Source organism: Eptesicus fuscus, chromosome 15, assembly GCF_027574615.1.
Source record: "Eptesicus fuscus isolate TK198812 chromosome 15, DD_ASM_mEF_20220401, whole genome shotgun sequence".
Classification (NCBI taxonomy): domain Eukaryota; kingdom Metazoa; phylum Chordata; class Mammalia; order Chiroptera; family Vespertilionidae; genus Eptesicus; species Eptesicus fuscus.
The window spans coordinates 34,364,791-34,380,743 of NC_072487.1; the positions used below are offsets into that span (position 1 = coordinate 34,364,791).

Below are 15,953 nucleotides of genomic sequence, written 5' to 3' on the forward strand. Positions count from 1 at the left end.
GTATCATACTAGATAGAAGGCTCCAGAAAATCAAAACACTATGAGGTTCTTGAGGATATGTTCTTCTCTCAATCTTAGTTAGTGGCAAAAACTGTGCATCTGCAACACAGAATCATGTAACCTGCATGAATTTCCTCTGTCCCTGAATTATAAAAACCACAGGAAGGAATCACTAGGGGATTCAGAAAAGCCACCAAATAATGAAACAATCTTGACATATGTTTAGAACTCTGCAATACACTTACTTATTATGGTATGTGATAGCTGTGTACACTTCCTGCAGAAATTCAGGCCCATTGGATTTTCCAAAGATGACCTATTGACCAATATAGAAAGGACCAAATTAACAGTGATATTTGGGTATATGAAACCAACCATCATCAGCCCAATAGGACGTTCTGTTCTCATACAGCTATACTGTGTAAGTTAAGAGTGCTGAGTTCTAGTAATCCCACTCCTAGGATTATATCCCAAGAAACCAGAAACACCAATCAGAAAGGATATATGTACCCCTATGTTCATAGCAGCACAATTTACAATAGCTAAGATCTGGAAACAGCCTAAGTGCCCATCAACAGATGAGTGGATTAAAAAACTGGTACATCTACACAATGGAATACTATGCAGCTATAAAAAAGAAGGAACTTTTAACATTTGCAACAACATGGATGGAACTGGAGAACGTTATGCTAAGCGAAATAAGCCAGTCAGAGAAAGATAAATATCACATGATCTCACTCATATGTGGGATATAATGATCAACATAATTAGATGAACAAGAATAGATCGATCTAGAGACAAATGGCAGGGGAGGGGGGTTAGAGAGCAACCAAAGGACTTGTATGCATGCATATTAGCATAACCAATGGACACAGACACTGGGGGCTTGCCCGGGTTGGAAATGGCTGGGGGGCGGGGGTCGATCAATTGGGGAAAAAGGAAACATATGTAAAACTTTAGACAATAAAAGAAAAAGAAAAGAAAGAGTGCTGAGTTCTATGACCAGCCCAACCACACGGATGCAAAATAACTGGCTATGAAGGGTGGAGTGAGGCCCCAAGGGCCATAAGTTTGTGAGACTGGGAAACCAGTGCCCTGTCCACTCTGCCTCACTGCCTAGAGGTCTATATTTTTGGGCAAAGTCACATCCGTTAAAGATCCCTGGTCATGGCCTCTTTTCCAAAGACATGGGACTGGTCACTGGGGTGAACAGGACCTTCCCTGTCCACATGTTTGGGCTATTTAGAAAGGACACCTCTGGGGCTTCATTCAGCCTTAACGGTGCATGATTTGTCAAGTGGATTCACCTCTGGACAAAGAAAAAAGAGCCCTTTTTACTAGATGCAATAATCCCTCAGTGATTAGAGAACAGGCTGGAGTTTGGCCCCCACTCATCCCTGGCTGGGCACTTGGTTCCATTCAGGATTTGCATAGCCAGACCCGGCAGCTCTGGTGGACTTGCCATGAGCCAGAGCAGAGAGAATCGGGGGAGTCCTCCTCTAGGATTTCTTTCCTACCACCACTGCAAGAGAAGGCCTTGCACTGGAAAGCTAGGTGAGGCATTAGAAGGATGGTTAAAAAAAAAAAAGAAGAAGAAAATATTTGGAGAATGGAAGCCCTGAAAAAAATTGTTTCAGTAGAAAGGTTTAGTAATTGAATTCTATGACTTACAGAAAATAGAAACAGCTAACAGCATTTGCAGCAGATGATTTAAAAAATACAAATTCTGGCATTTTCGTTTTCTTAGAGAACACTGCATTATATATTTACTACTTGATTTATATTTTGCCTCAGGATGAGGATCCAGACCCAAAATGTGTTGAGGTGGCATGTGTTTCTGATTCCTAGGCATGCTTCACATCTCTCTCGAGGTGGACTGGATGTGCGTAGCTGCCTGCTGCCTGCCAGTGCACATCTGGAAGTGCAGCTGACACGGCGGACACACTGGGTCTGTCTGTCTACTTCTCATGCTGTGAGGGTGGCGTGGACTTTACGATATTTTCCAGTCCTCTAATGTAATCTGCATGTCCAAATTTCATAGCTCCTTATGGAATAAGTTAGGAAAGAGACTTGCAATGTAGACTGACCCTGTTTCCCCTTCAGCATGCTGGGACCAATACTGCACTAGCCACTAAGGCCTCTGCACAGGCTGAGTAGCGCTGTCCTGAATAGACAGACATACTCGGCATGCTCATGAGCCCTGGGTTCTGTCCGCGTGAATGGACAAGGGAAGTTCAGCACGCCCTGGTTTGAGGCAAATGTTTACTTCTGTCTTTACCGGCATAGCGTTGCTCGGATCCTCTCCACACATGAACTGGATCTTGATTGTAATGTTCCGGGCAGAAGCGAGCTTGTTAGTGAAGTTCAGCCTCTGTGGGTAGACATAGAGAAGGTTTCTGGAAAAGAGAAGACCGAGAACCAGTGAATAAGACCTAGGGCTTGTTTTAACCAATCAAGAGGAGACTTTTCTGAAGGAGGTTTTCCTTTCAGAAGTGAATTATTTTTGGAGGAGTGAGTGAGATACTGCTGCTTCTGCCTCCTCAGCCGCAGTCATCTGATAATAACCAACAGTGTTCTTCTTTTGTTACCTATAAAGATGTGTCTGCTGCAGCTGAGAGAGTCTTAAGGTCCTGGGTGTGTTTCAGGTTTCTTTGGATAGATTCCCAGAAGTAGAATCTCCGGGTCATCAACCAGCTCTTTTATGGGAAAGACCATCTCCATGCGGCAGGGAGAGCTGGTGTGAGGGTTAATCCGCCCTTGAGCTCTGAGTTCTGTGCAACATCCTGGGAGCTTTGTTCACCTGGATGTACTCAATGACCAGAGAACTGACATCTAAACCCTGAAGTTCAGTGCTACTTTCTGCATTTTTAAGCACGCGAGGCAAAAATTCAGCACTCTTTTTGGGTCACTGACACTGCACCCAGCCCCACTGTTTGGCCTGGGCATCCCTCCCCGACCCCAGCTCCACCACTGTAACCATGGAATGGCACACATTGCTTCTGTAAAGTGACAGCCTTCACATACTTGGTGGCTTTTCTGAGATGCATACCCTTGATGGCCTGGGAAGTTTCATGTGTGTTCTTAAAGTGAACACGAAGATCTGAATCTCTCGATTTGCATGATTTTGTGGGGTTTTCTGGGTCAAGTGAATAGAGAACCATTTTCAGAGATCACCTCAGGCTGCTTATGGGAAGAGCAAATATTCTTAATAAACATGATATTAATGGATACATGATATCCTATATTATGAGTGTGCCATAATTTATATTAGTCTCTAAGAAGAAGCATTTAGATGATTTCCTTTTTTTAAATATTATAAAGCTGTGATAAACTCTTTATATATATGTATGTATGTATATATAATGTATTGCCCTTCTGCAATGTAGTGTACTTTGGGAAGAATCCCTTTTAGTTCTATATAGTTCTTCATCTTTGAATTAATTGGAGAGACACCAATCAACCTTTCTTTATGCTGTGCTTGAAGAAATAATGAGCCCGAGTTTCTAAAATGCTTTGAAGTAGCTAGATGAAAGGGTCTGTGTAAATCACAACAGTAATAGCCCTGCCAGACTGGTTAAGCAAGTTAGCTGTCACTACACTCCTCTCCTACATTCCAATACAGGGCCACCACCCACCTGTCTCACACATCCCCCAACACTGGTCAACAATTTTGCACATTGCTTCCAAAGGGGTTGCTGACCCCTACGTTTAAACATCACCACGGGCATTCCGTGTCCTGCCTGGTACTGAATACACTTTCCACAGAGTACAAAGCTAAGGGGAGCTTCGAGAGAATTTAGTTCAACATCCCTTTCTGCAAGGCTAGACTCTCAGGGAGGTTAAATAACTTTGCCTACACATTTTTTTAAGAAGATGCATTTTCCCACGTTCATCCTATTTCTTAATGGCAAATATACCAAGTGACATGTTCTGTTAAATCAGCATGCTTTTAAAGAAAGGAATATTAAAAAAATAATGTTTTCCATTGGGAGGGAAGATCTGCCTGCACAGTCAATAACCCACAGAGCCTAAACCAGATAAGAGTAATTATTAACAAACTGATAAATAGGTGCATATAATTTATATGTGGTAAATTAAGTGTCTCATATTATCTAGAGAAAATCCTGACAATTATATAATGATTTTTGAGAGGATAGCCCATAACCAAAACAGGAATCACTTCGTATAGCAAAATTATCTTGGAAACTCCTTTAATACCTACAGGCCCAGTGTATGTGCAAGGCATTTAGTTTAATCTCATCTTTCCCCAAGAAAAATGGTTTTCTTCAGTCATATGCATCACAACAAAGAACAGGACATTTGGTATTCATCAACGATGTTCTTCCAGAGCTACTTCAGATGGCTTCTCTCGATTACAAACTGTTTTGGAAACTCCAGATTCTTTCCACTGATTCAGCAATAGCCTCTTAACTAATTTATAAACGGCTGTGATTTAGCAGCTCCAGGAAGTTAGAGGATACTGTTGTGGAATTTGGTCATTCTTAGAGCAAACTCTTTCTGCTCTTTACTGTCTTGGGACCATCTTCTACTTTCTTTGCTGAAAAGAGGTTCCCCCAAGGGACCGTGAAATCTTTCAAAGCCACAATGCAAAAAACATCAGTTTGGCTTCTCCTCAGTTTAGCCTATTCTTTATCCAGTGCAAAGAGACCAAGAGAAAGACATACCCCTGTCCCCTATTCCCAAGATGACATCAATGTCCTCTCTCAGGGGCTTCTACAGCTTGGAGCGGAGCTCAAGATGCAAGTGAGCTACAGCAAAAATCACATTGGCTATCTGTTCAAACAGCTGGACTCTCTGAATACCTCTTTAGTTGAGCTTCTAACTCAAGTCAGCCAGCAGGGGAGAAAGAAAGAGGACCTGGAGAGGAGAGCTGAGCAGCTCGACAAGAGGAATGAAGACCTCCATCAGCTGGTTGCTGAGCTCCAGCATCAGATGGTTGCAGGGATGAAGGACAGAGAGAAATTCAATGAGAGGCTAAACTTGCTGGAGCAGAAGAATGAGGATGCTGTGTTCTTCAAGGCAGGTGGGCTTTCTCTGGCAGAAGTGATGGATGACATTATGGTGAGTAGATCATTACTGGTAATTTTAGTTGACCATTATTTTATTGGAAAGAAAATATGATTTTAATACTATTTTAAAATAATTTTAAGTAGAAATACTATTCTTTTGGAAAACAGACTCCCAAAGTAAGATTCATAAAGTTGGAATAATTCCGCCGTGAGAAAGCCGGGGTAAGAAGAGTGATGGTGCAGATTAACCCTATTGATGCGAATGCTAATGTATCTGCCATTGCTGGTAATGGCAACCTAAACCATGTTTGAATTCTCTGAGAACGTTTTATGTACACGGCCTTGGGATTTCCAGAGAGTCAAAGGAGTAATGGCAGTTGTTCAAAGTCAAACAATCCTTGGTGCTTCTTACTGGTATGTATCTTTTTGAAAGTGAGACTGAAGTGAATCACATGGCTTGTAGTCATAACGTTGAGTGAAAATTCAGGATATAAAATGTTATCTATGACAGGGCTGCAAATATTCAAAAATTAAATATGCATGAAAGGGTTAGGGCTAGAAGATGATATGGACAAATGAAAAAAGTAAATACGATTTTTGAATGAACTTGGTGTGAATTTTGGTTTTTCTTTCTCTTATTTCAATACAAAAGCTGTAATAGGGTACTAATATCAAATATGTACTTTTTAAAAGACAAAACAAAAAATTGCTGATTCCGCGGCCTAGGGTACCTCTACAGTCTTTTGAATGTCAGGAATGCCCGTAATTTAAGCTGCTGTTCTCCCAGGGAAGACGGGCTTATCTGGAGACCTGTGATTAGTGGCCCTTACCAAAGAAGATAGTAAGTGGAACAATCCTTTAAAACTAGTATTTTTTGACTAGTTCCATCTAATCACTAAAATCCATTTCCGTACAAGCGTGTGTTTGATGATTTCCTGCTGTGACCTGGGACTGGGCTGTGAGCAGGGCCTTAGTTCTCTCAGGATGATAAGCACAGAGCCTAGTATCTATGAACATTTTAGGATTCCACAAAAATGTCTGTGCATTCAAAAGTAATCAGCTCCAAAATGCAAAAAGTAAAAGCTCAAAACCAAAACCAATGCATTTTAAATTAAATGCTTACCAACTGCAACATTTTCTCAATTAGTCAACAACAACTCTACTGAATTTAACCTACAGGTGAAAATTACTTCCTCCTACTTTGCAGACTGCTATAAAGTTATATATAAAGTATACATAACAAACGAGAAAGTGGGTGCATCCTAATATGTTTTAAATGATGTGGTCAGGTGCTTTGGGACTTAGGGGGCGATCTTAAAAAGGTTCTTGGATATAGATATCAGGAAGGGAAAGGATAAAAGACCAAGAAATCGGTTTTTCTATTTTATTAGTTTTCTTCTAGCTTGATGGTTTTATAGCGACCACTAGCAATATGCACTGGGGTGAAGTAGACTAGCTAGGCAATTAGCGCCTGGCTCTCTGCGGGAACTGCTGAAACAGCTTTATATAGAAAAAGCTCGCCAACCTCTTCTGGCAATTTCAAAGTAATTTCTTTTTCTTTCCTTGTGCTTTAAAACTCCCCCTCTCTAGCCCTTTTTGCAAAGACAGAGCCAAAGAATTGATGAACTATTTGCGGAAGTGGAAATGCAGCAAAACCAACTGCACAAACGAGATACCCTCATTAAAAGGCTACGGGAAAAGGTTGGTACCTCTTACTCCCTTTAGTAATTTGTTAACAGCAGGCTTTGAGTCCAACAGCACAAAATTCAAATGCCTATTAATATCACCAATATCTTACCGTTATGTGGTGTCTTTTATTCAAGCATTCCAAAGAAAATTGCAAATCTCGGTATTTTATTTTACGGTACTTATGCAAGGTGAGCAGCTGAGGAGGTGTTTTTTACTTACCATTCACACTCATTGCCGGGAAATTTTATTTTATTTTATTTCTTAAGGAAAATTTATTTTATTTCTTGAGGAAAATTTATTTGAAATGTAATAAAAATAGCTAAGGTTTTTTAATTCTTACTATGTGAAGACACTATTCTAATAGTAGCTAATAGTACCTTTGACAGGTACTGCAATGAGCCTCATTAGGTAGATGATAAAACTGAAGCACAGAGAGGATGCATAACTTGCAGGAGGTAACACAGCTAGCACAGTGCAGTTCAGACCTGGGTGCTCTGAAGCTAATACTTGACCTGTTGCCCATAATCATTGCTATTTCTAAGAACAACCATAAACAGTATCTTTGGTCAACAATCAGACTCACCAGAACATTATAATGTGGTCTTTTATTGCATTATTTACAAGGGCTAAAGAATGTTTCCTCAAGCAAACATTTTTTTTAAAAGGTTTGAAATAACATAGTTAACTTAGAAAATGAGAATAACTACTGTCCCTCAGTGGTAGACAGAGGTTGTGATATTTTCAATACATCAAGAGCAAATGAAGTTAGAAATAGTAGAGCTCAATATCTGGTATATTCTGGAACTACTAGGGAAACCTGCAAGCCAAACATGGCTATATATATTAGGTGGGAGCAGGCGTTGTATGCGCACTTACGCAGCGCTAAGACTTTGGTACTCTAAGAACGGTCCAGGGAGGAGCATCGTCGGCATCAGAATCACCTGGGCCTGTTAGGACTCACCAGTGACTTGCTGAATCAGAACCTGCATTTTAACAACACCCCAGGTGATGTCAAATGCACAGTCAAGTTTGAGACCTGGTCTTTTTTTAATTCGATGGACACATGAGTCTTATAATTTATTGTGTTTCCTTTTGTTTGCTTGGCTGCTAGGAAGCTCAAAGTCAAATTTGCAACTGACTTAAAAAAATTTTTTTTTCATTGATTTCAGAGAGGAAGGGAGAGGGAGAGATAGAAATATCAATAATGAGAGAGACTCATTGATTGGCTGCCTCTTGCATGCTCCCTACTGAGGATCGAGCCCACAACCTGGGCATGTGCCCTTGACCAGAATTGAACCTGGGACCCTTCAGTCCTCAGGCCGATGCTCTATCCACTGAGCCAAACTGGCTAGGGCACAACCACTTTTTAAGGAACTGTCAAGAACCTTAAGATATATTCTGCTTATCCAGGTTTAGATCGATTTCCCTCTCCTTATTTTCTTTTCAACCAGAAATTTTATGCCTTGTTTTACAATCTCCATAAGCTGACTCAGATACCTTTTAGAATGGGAAAGTTTATAAATAAATGCACTAACATAAAACATTTGCCATATCCTTGTCTTGTTATTCCATGGTCTAATGCCATGTCTTGTGTTTATTCCTACTTCTAATACTTTAGGTTAAATCAAAGCACAAACTCACAAAGGAAACAGTGAAAAATGGAAAGAAAACCCCTGATGTGTAGGGTGAAGAGAATGTTCCATCTTCAGGAATCAGCAAGGAAAACGGAGCATGAGTCCTGTTCTAGGCACAAGTCAGAGTCCACCAAGGCTGCCTGCCCTGGGAAGTGGCACAAGATTAGAAGGAGGCGCTGGGGGTGTTGTCCCAAGCAGCAGCTTGCCCCTTAGTAACCTCTGCTCTGTGGGCTAGGCTGCAATGTTTTGTGTAAATGCTGGCACTGTATTCTGAACATTGGGGACCTCTAACCCCACCCCCGCAACAAGCAAATGCAGTTAAGTAGCTAGAGACAAAATGTTACCCAAATTGTTTAGAAACGCTACAATAAATGACCGAATAGTCTCTCTTTCTAGTCATGTTATGTTTTTAAAAATGCACTCTAAAACAGAAATAAAATTAGAGCAAGAAAAGCAAATAGAAAACCAGCAAACTCTTATACTTGTTATTACACCACTTTTTAGAGATTTTGAAGGGAAAAAGAATCCATTCTTTCCCAATTGATGAACTACAATTTGAACATCAGATATGGTGTCTTTATATTGAACAACTATTATTACTACTAATAATTTGTCTTTGAACATGGACTAAATGCTCACATATCCTATATTTTTAGAGTACCTCTTCAATTCCCATCCCTTCTTCTTATGAGAAAGGTAACAATTCCTCTTAAGAAAGGGCTTGGAAAATCAGCATTCCTCCTGTTCAATAAAGCAGAACCTCAAGCTGGGGCACAGAGAATGTTCTCTTTTAGAAACAGGTAAAAGTACCTGAGCTCTCCTTAAAATCCACTCACTTGTTTAAGAAAAGTCCAACTACTTTTCAATAGCAAAAGACCCAATAGGAAAGTTGGGATGTTTACTATCTTAGGTCTTATCTGGATCAGATTCACAGTGAAAAGAATCACAAAGACATAAACATTTGAAACCTGCTGTGGAAAACTGACCACTTTAAGAAAAAATAAATCTCTAGGCCCTGCCAGGGTAGCTCAGTTGGTTAGTGCATCGTCCAGATACACTAAGGTTGCAGGTTCAACTCCCAGTCAGGGCACATGCAAGAAACCAATAAATGTATAAATAAGCGGAACAACAAATTGATGTCTATCTGTCTGCCTCTCTCTCTTAAATCAATCGATGAAATTAAGTTCTTTAAAATTCTAACTCTGCTTGAAATTTTTTAAAAACAATACTTCATTGACCACTATGCTATACACCTGAAACGAATACAAAATAATATTGAATGTGAACTGTAATTAAAAAAAAGAAGTTAAACCATACTTTGTGGAACTAGCTGAACTTTTATGAATTAAGATTTCCATATTACTAAATATTCTTTTGAAACACTGCTTACCAGATTTAATGTATTAAGTGGTTTACATATCATTCACTCACACCTTAGTATGAATTAGTTTACTCGGTTCCTTTTCTTCTTACAAAGAGGATGGATTATGGACTGTAGGTGCGAGTGGAGAAAGGGTGATTATTAATCTCGAGGCACTGATCCGGGGAAGATCTGGATGCTTAGGGTGACAAGGAGAGTGACAGAGCAGGGGCAGATGGGAAGGTACCGAAATCCAAAATTTTTATTCCACAATTTTTTTCTAAAGCTTTTAAAAACTTGACACTGACAACACAGTCAAAAGGCTCACGGGATAATTGCCTTTCTTCCAACTCCCAGCTACCCCCATGGAACCCATGATGTGGGTTATCTGGATATTCCTTGTGATTCCCACATGGGGAAGGCTCAGAATTGGTTAGACACATCGAGCTTGGTTTATTAGAACCCTATTTTCAGTGTTCTTTTTTCTAAATTAAAAAATTATTTTGTTTTTAAAAAATATGTTTTTCTTGATTTTTAGAGAAAGAGGAAAGGAGAGAGATAGAGATAGAAACATTGATGATAAAGAAACATCATCAATTGGCTGCCTCCTGCAGGCCCCCTTATTGGGATTGAGCCTGCAACCGAGGCACGTGCCCTGACTGGGAGTCGAACCAGTGATCTCTTGGTTCCTGGGCTGAAGTTCAACCACTGAACCCATGCCGGCTCAGCTAAAACAACACATTTTTAACGAAAACCTACCCCAAGTAAAAACAGCACATTTCAATATTTGGTTTTACGAAAAAGCAAAAATTCAAGTTTGAAGATATCATTTTGATGCCAAATCTAGATGGGGCTGCATATTTTAAAAGACCGCCAGTCAGAATTGTCACGTGGGTGACGAACATGCACCAACCTGCATGTTCTTTTAAGGGACGGAGGGAGCACATTTTTTCCAGGCTTTGCAAATAGTTTCCTAAAACAAATCTGCCGGCTAATGAAAGCACATACTCATACCAGAAAATTTCCAATTTCTGCTGTTGCTGAAGCTGACTTTTGTTTTTCTTTTGGTTTGGGGCAGAGCCTTTACTGGTCCTCTATCCATTAAAAACAAACAAACAACGAATAAATCAATATTATTCATTAAAATGCGTGCCTGATCATTCCTGATGTTTTTAATATTGTTAGTTGCCTCAGTTTGGGTTGGAGGAGAAAATACTGGAATTGGAGGAAACAGCTGCATTATTTGAATAAATAAAAATAAATTGTCCAGATGCCCCACTACCTCCATCTAGAAACATATACCTGCTTTGGATACTTGGTGAGAGAGAAGGCTTGTCTGGGTTTTGGAGGTGGTTTCAAACTATTGTAGGGAGGGGGTTTGGGGATAATTGTTATCATTTTGCTTTTTTACCAAGTAAGGACAGACTACTAACTTGATGTTTGCTCTCTACAAAAGAGGAAGCGGCCATTGATCAATCTCTTCACTCATGGGTTGGGTGACCATTAAAATGAAAGAAAACCTGTCTGAGGAAAATGAATCAACTCCCTTCTCTCTTCCTCTCCCCAGTAAGAACATCTCACTCATGGTATGAAAGAATTATGGTAGCCTCTAAATGTCCTGGATGGTGTGTTCATTGGTAGCATTTGGCTCAACATCTGTGACATAAAAAGTTTTTCAACCAGGAAACATAAAGACCAATGATGCAAGAACTGGACAGAACCCCGAGCTTGAGATGAGTCTAGCCCGAGGAGCACAGGGAGCTTTCTGCAAAGATGCACTGAGGGTTGCCAAGTTCTCACCTTGACAATAATGGGACACGTAAGCTCAGAAGATCTGTATCAGGGGGAAAGGGATAGAATAAAATTAACTGAAGAAGAATTCCCATGTTCCTGCTCTGAGCGGCAAGTTCACCCAATCCTGGCTGGAAAATGAGTCAGAATTTGAAGGTGTGTAAGTGTGACTCCTTTCTTATTTTCTCAAAAGTGAGACTATGGTGTATTTGTGTATGTCATCTTTGAGGACATAAGCTGGTGCCTTGGCATAACAGAAATGTAAATCTACTAATAAGATAAAGAAACTGGTCTGCTTCCTATCTGTGAACCCATGGAGGAAATTTTGACAGGAGAGAAAACACCGCCCATGTCACTCACCCCATCAAGCAAGTGGATCTATACAAAAGCAACCACAGACTTGGTTTTTAAAACGATAACTCTAGGAAATGCTGAGAAATGATATTCTTGTTGCTAAGTGTATAATTTTTAGCTTAGGCATGGAGATCTCATAAAAAAACATTAAAATTAGCCACTAAGTTGAGTTCCTCTACTTTTATCTTTTTTTTTTTTTTTTTTTTTTTTTTAATATTTTTTATTGAGGTATTATATGTGTACATATCTTACCATTACCCCCCCCCACCCCACACCCACACATGCCCTCCCCCCCCAGAGTTTTGCGTCCATTGTTTATGCTTATATGCATGCATACAAGTCCTTCATTTGATTTCATAACTCCCCCACCTCTCCCTAACTTTCCCCCTGTAATTTGAAAGTCTGTTTGATGCTTTACTGTCTCTGTATCTATCTTTTTGTTCGTCACTTTATACTGATCTTTACTATCCCTAAATGAGTGGGATCATGTTGTATTTTTCTTTCATTGACTGGCTTATTTCACTTAGCATAATGTTCTCCAATTCCATCCAGGTTGCTGCAAATGATGAGAATTCCTTCTTTTTTATGGCAGCATAGTATTCCATTGTGTAGATGTACCACAGTTTTCTGATCCAGTCATCTGCTGACGGGCACCTAGGCTGTTTCCAAATATTAGCTATGGTGAATTGTGCTGCTATGAACATAGGGGTGCATATATCCTTTCTGATTGGTGTTTCTAGTTTCTTCGGATATATTCCCAGGAGTGGGATTACTGGGTCAAATGGGAGTTCCATTTTCAGTTTTTTGAGGAAGCTCCATACTGTTCTCCACAGTGGCTGCACCAGTCTGCATTCCCACCAGCAGTGCACGAGGGTTCCTTTTTCTCCGCATCCTCGCCAACACTTGTCGTTTGTTGATTTGTTGATGATAGCCATTCTGACAGGTGTGAGATGGTACCGCATTGTTGTTTTGATTTGCATCTCTCGGATAATTAGTGACGTTGAGCATGTTTTCATGTGTCTCTTGGCCTTCCTTCTGTCTTCTTTTGAAAAGCTTCTATTTAGGTCTGTTGCCCATTTCTTTATTGGATCATTTATCTTCCTTTTATTAAGTTGTATAAGCTGCATGTAGATGTTGGAGATCAAACCTTTATCAGTGATGCCATTTGCAAATATGTTCTCCCATGCAGTAGGCCTTCTTGTTGTTTTGTTAATGGTTTCTTTTGCTGTGAAAAAGCTTTTTATTTTGATGTAGTCCCATTTGTTAATTTTCTCTTTAGCTTCCATTGCCCTAGGGGCAGTGTCAGTGAAGAATTTCTTTTGGCATATGTCTGAGATTTTGCTACCTGTGGATTCCTCTAGTATTTTTATGGTTTCCCGTCTTATGTTTAAGTCCTGTATCCATTTTGAGTTTATTTTTGTGTATGGCGTAAGTTGGTGATCAAGCTTCATTTTTTTGCATGTATCTGTCCAATTTTCCCAACACCATTTATTGAAGAGACTGTCTTGACTCCATTGTATGTTCATGCCTCCTTTGTCAAATATTAATTGAGCATAGTGGTTTGGGTCAATATCTGGATTCTCTATTCTGTTCCACTGATCTATATGTCTGTTCTTGTGCCAGTACCAGGCTGTTTTGAGAACAGTGGCTTTGTAATACAGCTTGAAATCTGGTATTGAGATCCCTCCTACTTTATTCTTCTTTCGCAGGATTGCTGTGGCTATTCGGGGTCTTTTTTTATTCCAGATGAATTTTTGGAGAGTTCTTTCAAGGTCGATGAAATATGCCATTGGTATTTTAATGGGGAGTGCATTGAATCTATAGATTGCTTTGGGTAGTATGGACATTTTAATGATGTTGATTCTACCAATCCATGAACATGGTATGTTCTTCCATCTGTTTACGTCTTCCTCTATCTCTTTTTTCAGTGTCCTGTAGTTTTCCGTGTATAGGTCTTTTACCTCCTTAGTTAAGTTTATTCCTAGGTATCTTAATTTTTTTGGTGCGATGGTAAATGGGATTGCCTTTTTAGTCTCTCTGTCTGTAAGTTCACTATTGGTGTATAGAAAGGCCATAGATTTCTTGGCGTTAATTTTGTATCCTGCTACATTGCCAAATTCATTTATTAAGTCTATTAGTTTTTTGACGGAGTCTTTCGGATTTTTTATGTACAATATCATGTCGTCTGCAAATAAAGACAGCTTTACTTGTTCTTTTCCAATTTGGATGCCTTTTATTTCTTCTTCTTGTCTAATTGCAATGGCTAATACTTCCAGTACTATGTCAAACAGGAGTGGTGAGAGTGGGCATCCCTGTCTTGTTCCTGTTCTTAGGGGAAATGTTTTTAGTTTTTGTCCATTGAGTATGATGTTTGCTGTGGGTTTATCATATATAGCTTTTATTATGTTGAGGTATGAGCCTTCTATTCCCACCTTGTTGAGAGTTTTTATCAAGAAAGGGTGTTGGATTTTGTCAAATGCTTTTTCTGCATCAATTGATATGACTATGTGATTTTTATCTCTCAATTTGTTTATGTGATGTATCACGTTTATTGATTTGCGGATATTATACCATCCTTGCATTCCTGGGATAAATCCTACTTGGTCATGGTGTATGATCTTTCTGATGTACTGCTGGAGCCGATTTGCTAGAATTTTGTTGAGGATTTTGGCATCTATGTTCATGAGGGATATTGGCCTGTAATTCTCTTTCATTGTGTTGTCTTTATCTGGTTTTGGTATTAGGGTGATGCTGGCTTCATAGAAGGAGCTTGGAAGTGTTCCTTCCTCTTGAATTTTTTGAAATAGTCTGAGGAGGATAGGTTTTAGTTCTTCCTTGAATGTTTGATAAAACTCTCCTGTGAAGCCATCAGGCCCCGGGCTTTTGTTTGCCGGAAGCTTCTTGATGACTGCTTCAATTTCGTCCATAGTTATTGGCCTATTGAGCTCTTTAGATTCTTCTTGATTGATTTTAGGAAGGTTATATTTTTCTAGGAATATGTCCATTTCCTCCAGGTTGTCCAGTTTGTTGGAATAGAGTTGTTCGTAGTATTTTGTAACAATCCTTTGTATCTCAGCGGGGTCTGTTGTTATTTCACCTCTTTCATTTCTGATTTTGTTTATTTGGGTCCTCTCTCTTTGCTTCTTGGTGAGCCTGGCTAGAGGTCCATCAATCTTGTTTATCCTTTCAAAGAACCAGCTCTTGGTTTTGTTGATCTTTCGTATTGTTTCTTTGGTCTCTATGTCATTTATCTCCGCTCTGATCTTTGTTATTTCCTTCCTTCTGGTTACAGTGGGCTTTTCTTGCTGCTCTTTTTCTAGCTCTTTGAGTTGTAGGGTTAAGTAATTTATTACCATTGATTCTTGTTTTTTGCAATAGGCTTGTAGAGCTATGAACTTCCCTCTCAAGACTGCTTTCGCTGTATCCCAAAGATTTTGGATTGTTGTGTTTTCATTGTCATTTGTTGCCATGATGTTTTTTATTTCTTCCTTGATCTCTCTGGTGACCCAGTCATGGTTTAATAGCATGCTGTTTAGTCTCCAAGTGTTTGATTTCTTTGGATTGTATTTATTGTAGTTGATTTCCAGTTTAATGCCACTGTGATCTGAGAAGACGCTTGATATAATTTCTATCTTCTTGAATTTGAAGAGACTTTGCCTGTGACCCAGCATATGGTCTATCTTTGAAAATGACCCATGTGCACTTGAGAAGAATGTATATTCTGTGGCTTTGGGGTGAAATGTTCTAAAGATGTCAATTAATTCCATCTGGTCTAGTGATTCATTTAGGATTGCTGTTTCTTTGCTGATTTTTTGTTTAGAGGATTTGTCCAGTGGTGATAGTGGGGTATTAAAGTCTCCTACTATGATTGTATTGCTATTAATCTCTCCCTTGAAATCTTCCAGGAGTTTTTTTATGTATTTGGGTGCTCCTATATTGGGAGCATATATGTTTACCAGAATTATTTCTTCTTGTTGGATTTCTCCCTTTAGTATTATGAAGTGGCCTTCTTTATCTCTTGTTATGGCATTTACTTTGATGTCTATTTTGTCAGATATAAGTATTGCTACCCCAGCTTTTTTTTCATTTCCATTT

General features: G+C 39.4%; 1 protein-coding gene across 1 annotated transcript in view; it reads right to left on the reverse strand.

The window, feature by feature from the left end:
• The window catches only part of DOCK8 (dedicator of cytokinesis 8), a 209,809-nt gene that overhangs the window by 81,918 nt on the left and 111,938 nt on the right, over positions 1-15,953 (reverse strand). The window contains exons 15-16 of the mRNA XM_008144966.3: positions 2,279-2,396; positions 246-316 (exon numbers count right to left, since the gene is read on the reverse strand). Of these exons, the coding sequence (XP_008143188.2) occupies positions 246-316; positions 2,279-2,396 (189 nt within the window). The remainder of the gene's footprint in view (positions 1-245; positions 317-2,278; positions 2,397-15,953) is intronic.